The 16386-nt window shown below is 37.1% G+C and overlaps 1 protein-coding gene across 3 annotated transcripts in view; it reads right to left on the reverse strand.

Annotated features, from left to right (window-relative positions):
* The window catches only part of G2E3 (G2/M-phase specific E3 ubiquitin protein ligase), a 126624-nt gene that overhangs the window by 43290 nt on the left and 66948 nt on the right, over positions 1-16386 (reverse strand). Inside the window, exons 1-2 of one of the 3 annotated variants that reach the window (XM_081047708.1) lie at positions 15608-15767; positions 5032-5072 (exon numbers count right to left, since the gene is read on the reverse strand). In XM_081047708.1, coding sequence (XP_080903834.1) covers positions 5032-5068 — 37 coding nt within the window. In that variant the 5' untranslated portion in view covers positions 5069-5072; positions 15608-15767. Of the gene's footprint in view, positions 1-5031; positions 5073-15349; positions 15768-16386 lie in introns of those variants that run through there. The other 2 variants (XM_081047709.1, XM_081047707.1) reach the window with 2 other exon arrangements.

A 16386-nucleotide genomic window follows, 5' to 3' on the forward strand; every position in this document is an offset into this window, starting at 1 on the left:
CAATGACCAAGATATGGAGGCAGCCTGGGTGTCCACTGATGGATGAATGGATAAAGAGTAGATGGTACATATATACAATGGAATATTGCTCAGCCATGGAACAGAACAGTTCTTGCCATCTGAAGCAGCATGAATGGACCTGGAGGGTATCGTGCAAAGCAGAGTATGTCAGACAGAGAAAGACAGATGTAATGCAATTTCACTTATAACTGGAATCTAAAAAATAAAGTAAGCAAACAAATAAAACAGAAAATACTCATATATACAGAACATTTTGATGGTTGCCAGATAGGGTCGGGGTTGGGGGGTGAGTAAGAAAGGGGAAGGAATTAAGAAGTACAAATTGGTTACCATGAACCAATTTGGTATATAGCATTAAGGAAAATAGTCAATAATATTGTAATATCTATGTATGGTGTCAGATGGGTACTAGAATTATCTAGGCGATAGATGGGAGAGGGGTTGGGGGGCAGGGTGAAAAAGTTGAAGGGCTTAAGAAGTACAAATTGGTAGTTACAAAATAGTCATGGGGATGTCAAATACAGGGAATATAGTCAATATGGTAATACCTATGTACAGTGCCAGGTGGGTACTAGACTAGTCAGGGGGATTACTTCTTAAATTATATAAATGTCTAACCACTATGCAGTATACCTGAAATTAATATAAAGTAACACTGAATGCCAAAACAAACAAATAAAAATAATGAATTAGGAAACTCCAAACTCCTCTACAGCAATGATTATGCTGCCAAAAACTATTAGAATCTATTTTTCAGAAACTTTGAAATCTAGTTTAAAAAGTTACAATCGGTAAAATGCTCAATAAAGAAACAAGTTACTAAATTTTGATGAGAGCTTTATGGCATTTTAACTTACCTACCTACCACCCCCCCACTCTCCAGCTGGGCCATGCATGGCCTTAGCTACCATGGCCCATGCTCCTGGTGTGGATTGTCCAAGAGGAGGTAATATGGACCTTGTTCTCAAAGAAATGTGACTGTATATTTTGACCTGTGTGGTGGCTCCCTGAGGAATAGGCTCAGATGCTTGCCCTTTTTTCTTTCTTTTATTTTTCAGTTACAGTTGATATTCAATGTTATATTAGTTTCAGGTGTACAGCATAGTGGTTACATTTATATAACTTACAAAGTGATCCCCCTGATAAGTCTAGTACCCACCTGACACTACAGTTATTACAATATTATTGATTATATTCCCTATGCTGTTTTTTAGATCCCTGTGAACTTGCCCTTGTTTTGCCTGCCTCAGAACTTTCTTAGGGCTAGAGCCTGACCACTTGTCAAAACGTTTAGGACAAATACTCGTATACTCGCTGCAGCAGCTTGAAGCAAAGAATAACAGGCAAGCAGGTGATAGACTAAAAAGTCTAGGAGAGAATAAGGGATTTACATGGTGAAATAATGGTTTTGAAAAGTTCTCATCTACACTGGGGGATTCTGGAAGAACACGCACATGCTCAGGACTGGACATATGCTCAGGAAAGACCCCAGAAACCCTAAGCTTTCACCTCTGCCTGATCTTTAGACTCATGAAAATCTGTATAAAAAAAAAAAGAAAGATCCCAAATCAATACATGTTAGCCTTAAGGAACTAGAAGAAAAAAAAGAACAATCTAAACCCAAAGCTAGCAGAAGGGAATAATAAAGATTAGAGCAGAGATAAATGAAAGAGAATAGAAAACAACAGAAAGAATCAATAAAAAACAAAGCTGGTTCTTTGAAAAGAACTTCAGACTGACCTAGAAAAAAAGAGAGAAGTCTCAAAACTTATGACAAAGTTATAGAAATAAAAAGTGTGGTACTGGCATAAGGATAAATACATAGATCAATGGAAAAAGAAGAGCCCAGAAATAAACCCACACATCTAAGGTCAATTAATTTTAAACAAGGATGTCAAGACCATTCAATGGGGAAATAATAGTCTCTTCAACAAATGATACTGGGACAACTGGATAGACACATGCAAGAAAATAAAATCAACCCCTACGTCATACCATATACAAAAGTTAACTAAAAACAAATCGAAGACCTAACTGTAAGAGTTAAAACTATAAAACTGTTAGAAGAAAATATAGGGGTAAATCTCTATAACCTTGAATTTGCAATAGTATTTAGCTATCACATAACACTAAAAGTAAATGTAATTAAAAAAATAGACATTGAACTTTATCAAACTTTAAAACTTTTGTGCATTATAGAACACAATCAAGGGAATGAAAAGACAATCTACAGAATGGGGGAATATGTTTGGAAATCATATACCTGTTAAGCGTCTAGGGTCTAGAATGTATAGTCTTACAAGTCAATAGCGAAAATTCAACCCAATTTTAAAATGTGGCAAAAGATCTGAATAGACATTTCTGCAAAGATATATAGTAAACAAACACATTAAAAGACACTTAATACTATTAATCAGAGAAATGCAAATCAAAACTACAATAAGACACCATTCCATAGCCACTAGCAGGGCTATAATCAAAAAGCATTAACATTCATAGCAACAAATAACAGATAATAAAAAATGTTTGTAAGGCTGTGGAGAAACAGGAACCGTCGTACACTGCTAGTGGAAATGAAAAATGGAAAGCTACTTTGGAAAATAGTCTGGCAGTTCTTCAAAAAGTTAAACATAGTTACCATGTGACACAACAAGTCCACTCCTGGGTATGCGTGCCAAAGAAATTAAAACAGATATACAAACAGATCTTATAAACTAATGTTCATAGTAGCACTGTTCACAATAGCCTTAAAAAAAAACAAACTAAATGTCCATCAGTAGATGGATTAATGGATAAACAAAATATAGTACATCCATACAATAGAATATTATTCAGCAATAAAAAGTAATGAAGTAATGATACCATGTTTCCCCAAAAATAAGACCTAGCCAGACATCAGATCTAATGTGTCTTTTGGAGCAAAAAATAAATAAAATAAAATAAAAAATAAAAAAATTTTTGAGCAAAAATTAATGTAAGACCTGGTCATATTATATCTTATCATATATCATATCATGTCATATCATACCAGGTCTTATATTAAGTTTTGCTCCAAAAGACACATTAGAGCTGATTGTCGGGCTAGGTCTTATTTTCGGGGAAACACGGTATATGCAACAACATAGATGAGCCTGGAAATATGCTAAGTGAAAGAAGCAAAGCACAAAAGGTCACAATATAGGAATCCATTTATGTAGTAAAATAATTAAAAGGGTGTGGCGCATAGAACTGAATAAGTGTTAGTATAATTATCAATCTTTTCTATCTTATGTCTACTAGCACAGAAAATTTCTAATAATATACTAATAAAACAATGAGAAAATCCCTAGCTGAAGAGAAAATACTCTGAGGATCCCAAGATGGCTGACCAATATCAGATGGAAGGAGCCTCAATCTCCAAATGACTGCATGGAGCAGAACCTCCCTTTCTGTCCCATGTCCCCTAACCAATCCACACTGGACTGTAACATGGGTAAGTAATAAACTTTTATCGTGTCAAACCATTAAGACTTCAGGGTTTACCTATTATAGTGGCTAGTCTTATTTAATAATACATGTTATCAAGAATGGATATTATTCATTAAAAAGGTACTATATATATGTTAACAGGCAAGTCACAAAACAGATTCCAGAAGTGGAAACAAACAGCATGAACTAATATTTAATATTGTGAAATATCACCCCTCCATTTGCCTTTCTTACTCCAGTTCAATAAGCCATATAACTGAAAGACCCTCCCCACAATCTTTTGAAAGATTTCAGCTCCCCTTCCTTCTCCATCCAAAGTAACTGATCACATTAACTCCAGCAAATTGCTATTTGTTTATTGGGCATCACACACCAGTAGCTCCCACCTGAACTCCTTCATCCCTAGTGCCTATACTTTAAGCTATAAGAGTGTGTGCAGCTGTCAAGAGAAAGAGGAACACAAGGAATTAGCGGACACTACAGAAGGGTCCTCATGAGATATGCTTGGATGGAGCTGCATCTGCTATATACTCTGAGGCTATGACTTTTCATTTGTTCCCCTCCTCCCCTCACCCTAAACGCAAAACAGACTAGGTTTCAGGCATGCATTTTAAGTAGATTACTTTTGCTTTTATTTGTACTTTGTTGTTTTTTAATTTTAATGTTTAAAATTCAGTAAATTGTTTTGACTTTATTATACTTATTAAGATTACTTTGTACTGTAGCAAATGATACTGATTGTATGACAATAATGAAATAAAAACATTCATGTATATATTATATATATATATAATTGAGTCAATATTAGCAAAAATATTAACTAAATAACGGTATAGGTAGTATTTGCCTTTGGCAAACACTTGAAGCTGGTCCATGAATTTCTGTTTCAGAATTATTAGCATCGCCGATAGAAGTCTGTAGATAAAATCAAGAGCAGGGGGAGCTTTAAGAACACACATTTCCTTATCCAACATGATGTAGTCAACAGATGCTCTCTGTACGTGATAGCCAAGGTATAGTTTTCAGTGTCACACTTTAATGTGAGAGGGAATCAAAAAAGAAATCTTAAAAGGAGTAAATGAGGGGAGAAGTGGTAGAAGAAAACAACTAAAAACAAAGGTCTGCATCTCTTTGAGGAGGCTGTTGTAAGCACTTACAGGTAACTTCCTTTTCCCGTTAAAGTTGTGTATTGTTTAAATTGTTCTCACCTGCATTTTTCCTTTTGTAAGGAAAATGTGAAAAAAATTTTATTGATTAAAAAAGTAATACTGTTTTATTCAGATATAAACGATACCTGATGCATACATATAGAGAATACAAATAAAATTTGGCAAATTATCCTCTTATAGCAGTTTTTTGTTGAAATGAACACACATAATATTGTACTTTAGTAAATGGATATATGAAGTAACCATGGATAAGGAAATTCATTCCTATGGTTTGAGTAGCATTTAAAAAGATGTATTAAAATTAAAAAAGCAAGAGTAAAATATCTTAGTATTTTAAATAACATTTGATACTATTTTCAATACAGTTACTTACCGAGAGTCTGTGAGCCATCAGGTTTATTTTCATTCATTTTACTAGGAAAAATAAGAAGATACAATACAGCCATCATAATTTTTAAAGTCTCAAATTATCTATTTTAATTAAATTCGGTCAATGAATGATTACAAATAAACTGCATATCATTTCTTACTCTAGTACATAATTTCCTCACCTGTCACACATCTAAGACCAACAGTTCTCAACAAGGGGTAAAGCCTGGGAAGATTGTTAAAATTGGAGGGAATATTTTTTAGTTCTCAAATGATTAAGATGACTACTTGCATTTAGTGGAAAGGGCCCAGGATTGCAAGACATCCTGCAATGCACCAAACTGACCTACACAACAAACAGTCCACACTTCGAATTTCCAGCTGGACATTCAAGTAGGTAAACGAAACAAAACAAAAACCTAGTTATAATTACATTAACCTAGAACCTACACCCATTTTATACATAAATATCATCTTTTTTCTCCCTGTTATTTTAGAACTAAACGAGTATTTCCAAAATACAACTTGTGTGTAAAGGCAAGGAAATTTGTATTTTAGTTTTGTTCATAAGTTAACCAACATTTGTTCACTGGTTAGGAAAAAAATAAATCACATCAACAGCAATGCTGTTGGTATTTGAGTAGCCTACAAGACAATCCTTTATCAGGCTGTATTTGTGGCTGTTACATTTGCAGATTCCACATAGAGCTAGCTGCAAGCTTTTGACTACCACAGCACGTTCTAGTACAGTGTTCAACCACTTCCATACTGAAAGACAATCATCTGCCTGCTTCTGTCTCCTCACTCCCCACTAGTTAACAAATAAAATTACTTTTATTCATTACTGAAATATAATTTTTCTAAGTAGTGCCAAAAGATCAAATGGAGAATGAATAACATCTTGGCAACAAAGTTTCACTTTACACAGGGTATATGAATAGCCTACTTGAAACATTATGAGATTTAAGTATAACATGTGTTAACTCTTGGAATTTAAGTGGAAACAGAAAAATACAACATAATAGTGCTGTTAGGTAAATGTAATCTCATTTTATAGCTACAAAATCAATGCTCAGAGAGGTTAAACACTTGTCCAAGGTCACAGGGCTCGTAACTGGGAATAAACTAACCTGTAATTGAGTGACGATGCGAGCTTACATGAAAATAATGAAAGAGCACTATAAATAATACAGAATATTGATATCAAAGGAACGACAAAAAACACACAAAGATTACTATCGTTTTATCAATGCGTTCTTACAATATAGAATTCACATTTCATACTGATTATAAGAACTGTTTTGGGTTTAAACATTGATTTTTCTCATATATCACTTTTGTACTTTCAGAAAAAGTCATAGTCCAAGTCTTTTGAATCACTTTGATTCCACATCTTCAATATTTTCTGGCTCTTCCTTACAAAATCATCTGTGCCATCAAGATTGGTATTTCTTCAAAGAATCCATAAAACAACTAAAGAGTTCCACTTTAAGCAGGCTTTGCAATTAAGTAGGTCCAGTCTACCTATCTTTCCCCATCCCTTCCCCACAACCATTAATGTAGGGTTAAAGGAACAGTCCTTTAGTGTTTCCTGTTGTTTTTTTTTTTCTTTTTTAGAGGCATTGCTTATTCTCTACAGGCATATAACAACACCTTTGATGTTTATTCATAACCTGACTGCAGACTGCCTCACTTGGCCACAACTGATTGAGGATCACAGCCTGATTTTAAACATCCTAAGAGGTATATGGGGCTAAGTGGGGTGTCCATCTAAAATTGATGTAATACAGTAAATAAAAAGAATAAATGCCTTTTTGTATTAGAACTTCTTTATAATTCAACTTCTAATAATAAATTCAGCTTTTCATAAATCCATTCATACCAAAGAATTTATGCAGAAAATTCAAAATACATATAACACTACGTCACCTAGAGTAAACAAAAAAATGTTAACTTATAAATGATGTTCAGTCAGTTTCCAACAACACAAGATTTATATGAGATCCAATCTCTCCATTTTATAATTCTGTATCCTCTCCCCTGTGAGTGAATTGCAACTATCCATTGTTTACTTTTAGATTTATTGTAACTCAGAATAATATTGAGGCCCACAACACAGGCATTTTTAATAAAGATATGTAAAACTCTCTCAATGTCATTGATGCAAACATTAAGCATACATTACTTTATGTTTTTTTCAATTTTGTTAATTCCTCAGCTACACTGCTAAATTCCATGAGGGTAAAATCCCCATATCATTCAGCACAGTGCTAATAAATATTTGCTGAATGTGACTGATAATTATGTTACAGTATTGGTACGAATGGGCAAGGTTCTAGACTAAGTTTTCTTTGTAAAGAAACCATAACATCTGCTATTCTTCCCCTTCCCACTGCAAGGACCCAAAGTATCTCTCTTAGTGGACAGTGAGATGAAGTCCTGTCTAGATTTTTATAATAAATGTATAGAAAACTATTTTACTTTAAAGAAGGCACCTGAAGCGTCTTGTTAATTTTAGAACTGTGTACTGAACAAGCGCTTTCTCATATTTACAAACAAATATAGAAGAATAAAAGTGAACATCAATCTCACAAGATACACAAAAATGTAGCACAGGAGTATGTAGAGAACTATGCTTGAAAAGCCTCCAAATATCATTGGCCATAAGTTAATCATAAGAAAGATCTCCAATGCTATCAAAACATGAATGGGAAAGGTTTTTGCTATGTATGCCAATATCTAATACTAAGCATTTTATATCGTTTTTCAAAGTGTATTAATACTATTGCACATGGACCAACAGAACAAGCCCAGAAATAGATCCACACTTTTCTAGTCCTTTCATTTTCAATAAAGGTACCAAAGCAATTCAGTGTGTGTGTGTGTGTGTGTGTGTGTGTGGGAGGGGGTGTCTTATCAACAAATGGTGCTGGAAAGAGTGGATATCCACATGGAAAACAAATGAATCTGATCCATACTTCACACCATAAATAAAAATTAATTTCAAGTGGGTCATAGACCTAACTGTAAAAGCTAAAACTACAAAAGTTTTAAAAGAAAAAGTAATAAATTATACTTCGTCAAAATTAAAGCTTCCACTCATCGAAAGATATCAAGAAAGTGAATACGCATGCCTCAGACTGGGAGAACGTATTTGTTAAATGTGTCTGACAGACTTGTACTCTAAATACATATGCGTAAAGAACTCCTACAACTCAACAATATAAAGCAAACAATCCAATAAGGAAATGGGCAAATGACATGAATAGACACTTCATGAAGGAAGATATGAATGGCCAATAAACACATGAAAAGATGCTCAACATCATGGTAATTAGGATAATAAAATTGAAACTACTCTGAAAGACCACTTCATACTCCTAAATAATGGCTAAGATTAAAAAGACCAACACCAAACACTACAAAGGAGCTGAAGCAACTGGGACCTCTCACAAATTGCTGATGGGAATGTAAAATGGAACAGTTATTTTGAAAAGTTTTGACAGTTTCTTAATATTAAACATATATTCCTGCACCTAGCCTTTGATGCAGGAATTTCACACCTAGGTATTTACCCAAGAGAAATAAAAACATACACAGACAGGAAACTTTATATAAAAATCTTCATTAGCAGCCTTCTTCATGATACTCCAAAACTGGAAACCCACAAGTCCATCAACAAGAAAATGGATAAAAAAACTGCAGTATAATGATAAAATGCAATACTACTTAGCAAAGAAAAAGTAAAAAGTGCTGCAAGATTCAAACAAAACAGATGATTCTCACAGATATTATGCTGTGTGAAACGACACACTACTATTCATATCCACATTATTCCATTCCCATGAAGTTCTAGGACAGGCAAAACTAATCCATCATGAAAAAAATGAACAGTACTTGTTTCTCAGGCAGGGAAATGACTGGAAAGGGACAAGAGGAAACTTTCTGAAATATCCTACTTTTGCTAAAAGGATCTAAGTAATAACTTTGACACAGAGATGAAATCCTGATTACCAACAGAGATACCAGAGTTACAGATAAGAGTTTTAACACAACATTCCTTCTCTGAATTTTGTAGTTTTCAAGGAAACAACGCCCTTGGTCCATTTCATAGTCGAGACCTGACGTTGACTCCTTTACACATAGCCCTGGCTTTGCTTTGTCCCTATAAAACACTACTTTATTTAAATTTCATCCGGATGTCACTCTTCTCCAAAATCCTGTAAGAAATCTCTTTTACCCTTTTGTAAGAAACGTTGTGGTTCCTCTGGTCTGCAATCTCATTGCAATGAGTCAAAAAAACTGAATTATCACACTACAGGATTATTTCTGCCGGTTTTACACAGGAGAAAGAATGATAAATGTCAAAAAACATGAATTCATGAATCTGGGTAAAGGGGATATAAAAGTCCCTCATACTAGTATTTTAACTCTTCTCTAAGTTTAAAATTATATCAAAATTAAAAGTTACTCCCAAATTGGATGTTCTAAAGGTATTACGGGCGAACAGGTGGCTCAACTGGTTAGAGCCCGAGCTCTGGGCAATGGGGTTGCCAGTTAGATTCCCACAAGGGCCAGTGAGATTCCCACAAGAGCCAGTGAGCTGCACCCTCCGCAACTAGAATGAAGTCAATGGACTGTCTCTTAGCTTCCGGGTGGCCAGATGGCCCAGTTGGTTGGAGCGTGTCCTCTCAACCACAAGGTTTCCGGTTCGACTCCCGCAAGGGATGGTGGGCTGTGCCCCCTGCAACTAGCAACGGCAACTGGACCTGGAGCTGAGCTGTGCCCTCCACAACTAAGACTGAAAGGACAACTTGATGAAGCTGGTGAGTCCTGGGAAAAACACATTATTGTTCTCCAATAAAAAAGTCTTGGAAATACACACTGTTCCCCAATAAAATCCTGTTCCCCTGCCCCAGTAAAATCTTAAAAAAAAAAAAAAAAAAGATATTTTATAATTCATACTTTTGACCAATTCACATTAGCCTTCTTCCTAATCCCCAGCACCTGAAATAAAACTTTTGTTTCTAAATCCTGATTGATGACTGCTTCATTTCAAAAAACTGTCTCCAAAACAAAACTTCAGCAGAAAATAAAAAGGACTACTTACATATTTTTTTATTGGGTTTATCATTTGTTTTCCTTCCAATACATTAATTTTTAAAATGTCCTAAGTAGAATGAGAAAAACAATATTATTTAAGTATATATCTCAATAATAGCCCAAGTCTTAACACCAGACTTAATCTTAGAAATAACATCAAATTATTCCCCCTTCCTTGAGAAATCACTAACAATTTAATGAAATGTTCCAGAAAGCCACTGTCAAGAGGTATTCTGAGTCTTTTCCACTGCCTACCTCCACTTGGTTAGTTAGTAATATTCAGTTTGACTCTCCTCCTACTTCAAAAGGTGGGGCTTCATTTCCCTTCCCTTGACTGTGGCTGTGTTGCTTAGTAACTTGCTTCCATCAAAAAGCCCTGTGGACATGACAACGTATGACTGTGTCATAAAAGGCATTGTGACTTAGTTTTTGTTCTCTATCATGAGTCACCTGCCCTGGAGGAAGCTAGTTACCATGTCATAAGGACTTTCAAGATACTCCTTAAAGAGGCCCACTTAGCAAAGAACTCAGGCCATTTGCCCAAAGCCTTGTGAGTGAGCCAATTCAGAAGTGAATCCTTCAGGCTCACTCTTCAGACAACTGCAGCCTGGCTGACAGTATGAGAGTAACTTCCTGGGAGACCTTAAGCCAGGAACAGACAGCTAAGCTGCTCCCAAATTTCTGACCCACAGAAATCGTTAGATAAAAAATGTTTGTTGTTTTAAGTCACCAAGTTTTGGGGGTAATTTGCTACACAGCAATGATAACTAATATAAAAAAAAGTAAGGCAAATTCCCTCTCATTGTAGCTGGGTGGCTATTCTAACAGTTTTTGGGTAGGCTCTTTAGGATTTTCATTTTTTTTAAAAAGATTTTATTGGGGAAGGGGGAACAGGACTTTATTGGGGAACAGTGTGTACATCTAGGACTTTTTTTCTTTCTAAGTCAAGTTGTTGTCCTTTCAATCTTAGTTGTGGAGGGTGCAGCTCAGCTCCAGGTCCAGTTGCCAGTTGCAGGGAGCGCAGCCCACCATCCCTTGCGGGAGTCGAACCGGCAAGGGAGGATGCTTTCCAACCAACTGAGTCATCCAGGAGCTCAGTGGCAGCTCAGCTCAAAGTGTGGTGTTCAATCTTAGTTGCAGGGGGCTCTGCTCACCATCCCTTGCGGGACTCGAGGAATCGAACTAGCACCTTGTGGATTGAGAGCCCACTGGCCCATGTGGGAATCGAACCAGCAGCCTTCGGTGTTAGGAACATGGAGCTCCAACCACCTGAGCCACCAGACTGGCCCTAGGATTTTCAATATATAAGACTGTATCATCTACAAACAACTTTACTTCTTCCTTTCCAATTTGGATGCCTTTTATTTCTTTTTCTTGCCCGAATGCTCCGGCTAGGACTTCCAGTACTATGCTGAATAAGATTAGGCACATTTGTCTTCTTCCTGATCTTATAGGAAAAGTTTTCAACATTTCACTATTAAGTATGATGTTAGCTGTGGGCTTGTCATGCATACAAGGCTGTTATTATGTTGATGTACTTTCCTTCTATACCTACTTTATTGAGTGTTTTAAGCACAAATGAATGTTGTATCTTGTCATATTCTTTTTTTGCATCTATTGATATGAACATATGATTTTTATTAATGGCCTATTTATAGCAATTTCTTTTACTGAGTACATCATGTCTGGCTATCAAGAAAAATTTACAAGGCATACAAAATGGCAAAAAGCACAATGTGATAAGACAGAGCAAGCATCAGAACCAGACATGGCAGGAACATTGGAATTATCAAACCAGGAATTTCAAACAACTATGATTAATATACTAAAGGCTCTAATGGATAAAGTAGACAGCATACAAGGACAGATGGGCAATGTATTAGTTCGCTGCAAAAGTAATCGCGGTTTAAAAGGTTAAAAATAATTGCAAAAACCGCAATTACCTTTGCACCAACCTAATAGATAGAAATCCTAAGAATGCACCAAAAGTAAATGCTAGAGAGATGATAAACACTGTAATAGAAATAAAGAACTGTGTCTGATGGGATTATTAGTACACTGGACAAAGAATTGGAGCTTGAAGATATCTTAATAGAAACTTTTAAAACTGAAAAGCAAAGAGAAAAAAGATAAAAAACAAACAAACAAAAACCAGAACAGAATATTCAAATACTGTGGGGTAATTACAAAAGGTGTAACATACACATTTTGGGAATACCAGAAGGAAAAAAAGAGAAAGGAACAGAAGAAACACCTGAAACAATAAAAACTTAAGGACTAATTAATGCCAAACACCAAACCGCAGATTCAGGAAGTTCAGAGAACATCAAGCAGTATAAATGCCCCAAAATTATACCTAGGTTTGTTTTAAACTTCAGAAAAACAAAGATAAATTTTAAAATACTGAAAGAAGCCAGGGTAGGAGAGGTGGGGGGGAGGGGGACTCCTTATCTACAGAAAAACAAAGGTAGAAATTACATCCAACTTCTCTTCAGTAACCAAGCAGCAAAAAGACAGTGGTGTGAAACATTTATAGTACTTAAAGAAATAAATACCAACCTATTTTTCTGTATCTTTTGAAATTATCCTTCAAAAGTGAAGGAGAGGGACAGCCAGATAGCTCAGTTGGTTAGAGCAAGAGCTCTTAACAAGGTTGCCAGTTCAATTCCCACATGGGATGGTGGGCTGCGCCCCCTGCAACTAAGAATGAAAACGGCAACTGGACTTGGAGCTGAGCTGCACCCTCCACAACTGGATTGAAAGACGACGACTTGGAGCTGATGGGCCCTAGAGAAACACACTGTTCCCCAATAAAATTTACTTAAAAAGAAAAAAAAAAAAGGTGAAGGAGAAAAACTTTTTCAGGCGAAAATTGAGGAAATTTGTTGCCGGTAGATCTACCTTGCAAGAAATGTTAAAAGTTCTTGAGAGACAAGGAAAATAACAATGCTCAAAAATTCAAATCTACACACATAAAGGAAGAACACCAAATAAGGAATAAGTGTAGGTAAAATAAGAACTTTTATTCTTCTTATTCTTAACTGAGCTAATGGATAATGGTTTGTTCAAACTAACAACAGCAACAATGTATTTTATTATATTAGTTGTACATGTATATTGCATCATAGAGCAACCACTAAAAAAAAGTAAAATAAAAGTATAATTGATATCCTAAAAACAGAGAGAAAACATAATCATACAAATTGCTCAATTAAAAATCACTAAAGGCAGAAAGAGTGGAGGCAAAAACAGAAACAAAGAACAAGAGCAACAAATAGAAAAGTGTAACAAATATGCTAGATATTAAACCGACTATACCAATAATCACTTCGATGTCAATGGTCTAAATATACCAATTAAAAGACTGATTTGTTAGAGTGGATCAAAAAATAAGACCCAATCATATGCTGTCTACAAGCAACCCACTTTAAACACAAATTACAAGTAAATGGATGGAGAAAAATATTCCATGCTAACACTAACCAAAAGAAAACAAGAGTATCTATATCAATTTCAGACAGAGCAGAATTCAAAGTAGGGAAACTTAGAAATAAATAATGACAGAGGGGTCAACTCTCCAAGAAGATATAACAATACTTAACATGTATGTGCCGAACAACAGAGTGTTACGTAACTCTGCGAGGCAAAAACTAATACAATTGAAAAGAGAAACAGATAAATCCACTATCACAGTTGTAGACTTCAACACCCCTCCACCAAAAATGGAGAGATTCAGCAGGCAAAAAAATCAGTAAGGACAGAGTTGAACTCAACATCATCAACCAATTGGATGTAATGGACTACTTCATCCAACAATAGCAGAATACATTCTTCTCAAGCTTACATAGAACATTCACCAAGATAGAAGTGATGGAATTCAAACCCAGGCAATTTGGCACCAGTTCCATGCCCTTAACCTATATATTATAAAGCCTCTCTAGGAGAGATCAAGTCAGAAAACTGGCCAAATTTTCTAACTTCCCAGTTAAATTTACAGACTCCTTAACCCCATCTTCCAGACCTACTGAGATTTGAAGTGCAGGAATCAGAGCTTAATAAATCCTTCAAGGTAATGTGTATGAAATAAAATTTGCAACTCGCTGATTTAGGTAGACAGAACAAAAACTCAAAGAAAAGAGTCCAGGTAAGGAAAAGAAACAGGTTAAAATGCAGAGACTATTTATTTTTAATTACCACGTACCGGTAGCTTATATAAAATGAGCAGCAGTTGTCTGCAACTCTTAGGAGTATATCTAATTTCTTTAATGGAGTCTTACACAAAATTTTAAATTTCAACAATCATAAGTGATGCAAGATAAAAACTGTATTGTTCCTGGCTAATAATGAAACAAACGTTCATTAGCAGAGATAGGAGGAGAGTGGGAGTAGCCAGCATTGGATGAAGGAACGTCTATTCTGAATATTACTATGTCCTACTTTAAAAAAAAAATATGTATACATTTATATGGTAGGCTACCCTGGTGTTAAAATCTTAAAAGAAACAAAATATCTGTTCCTATAAAGCAACACAAAATTAACCTGACAGTTTTCAACAGGGCAAGATATTAAATTTCTACACATTTAAGGTACTCGTTTATAGTTTACATTTAGGGTACACCATTAACTGTTCCAGAAGGCATGGCTTTGCTACGGCGCTGGCGTTTGACATTTTAGGTAGTTCATCATTAAAAAGAAACAAAACAAAAACCAAAAACACCAAAGAGCTAACACAAAGAAAACCCCATGCTGTAACTACTAGAGTACTTCCAAAACGACTCCACAATAACCCAACTGGCCAATGAAGGAAGGCGGTGAAAAGGTAGATCTGTGGAACTAAACGTTATTCTCATTGTGAACAAACCTTGAGAATCACCGCTGTGGCCAGTTGGAATGAGCACGAGTCTCGGGTACGTGAAAAATGTCAACCGTGAACTTTGAAAAACATCCGGGTTTTAAATACAAAGGCTCCTCGGATTTCAGTTTAAATCCCCAGCAGGCATTTCAAAGACTGTCATTTCCCTGCGGGCCCAAGTAACAGACTTCCACGGGTCTCCCTCTCAGGAGGAACTCGGGGCCACAGAGCATCTCCTCCTTCTAAACCTGTCCCCAACCTTCCATCTTTAATAAAGCAAGATTCTTTCACCTGTGGCAACGCCTTCGCAACTAGGTAACTACTGTTGAAGCTTCAGTATTCCAGGCGAACCGGCAAAAATACTAACCTGCTATTACCAGAAAGTCAAGCGTTTACACCAGCTCCATCTCGGGCGTGCGGGGCCTCCGATTCCGCAGGACACTGAATTGCCTTAGGTATCCAAGCCGTGGGGAGCGCAGGCCGGGGAAACGCTGCCCAGCGCCCCGACTTCTCCACGACCCCACACTGTCCCCGCTCCCCAAGCCCCCAAGGCAGTCCAAGGCCCCGGCGACACTGCCCCGCCCCCCGGCCCCCTTTCCCAAGCGACCGGAGTCCCGCTTCTCACCTCGGAATATTCCGTCGTTTCGCGTTCCCGTCCACTCACTAAGGCAGGCGGCGCAGAAGCTCCAGAACGGCCGAATCACTACCCGGTTCTTGCGCGAGGCCAACCGCGAGCATCCTCATAAAACCGCCGGCTCGATTCAAATTCGTCCACTTCCGTCCGCGACCCGGAAGAAGCGCGTGGCCCCGCCCCTAGGGAGGCGGAGCCCGCGGCGACGCGGGAGGTGGGAAGAGCCCGGTGCGCGGCGGCTCGTCTCGCCGAGGGAGCTGTGGTGGCTCTACCGTGGCGCTTCAGTTTCTTTTGTCCCGCTCCCTACGTAGATCCACAGAAAAAAAAGGAAGTCCCGGCGAGGAGGGCGTCGGTGTTTCTGCCTGGTGTCTTTGGAACGGATCCTCTTGTTTTTGAAATGGACAGAGACGTGCTGAAGTTTCATTCATTCCTTCAAATGTGGACGTTTGCACCCCGTCCCTTACCCTCGCGTAAACAACAGCAACAACAAGAACAACAACAACCCCCTAGTGGGGTTTCCCTGGGTCTGCTGAGTTCTAATCCCGGCTTTTAACCTCGTTTTCCTCCCGTGTTTGAGGAAGACGGAAAGCCAAGTGTGCTACTCAACCTTATTCCAACCACACGTGGCAGGACCAGTCCTGGTTCCAAATAAAATATTTGAGGCTCAGTGTTAGAAAGCGACAAATACTTGTTCAGTTCTTCAGTTTCTTCCTCCAAAATATTGACAAAGTTAATCACCCAGCAGCCCTGCCATCAGTTAGACCAATGAGATT

This window comes from Rhinolophus hipposideros (genome assembly GCF_964194185.1).
Source record: "Rhinolophus hipposideros genome assembly, chromosome: 5".
Lineage (NCBI taxonomy): Eukaryota > Metazoa > Chordata > Mammalia > Chiroptera > Rhinolophidae > Rhinolophus > Rhinolophus hipposideros.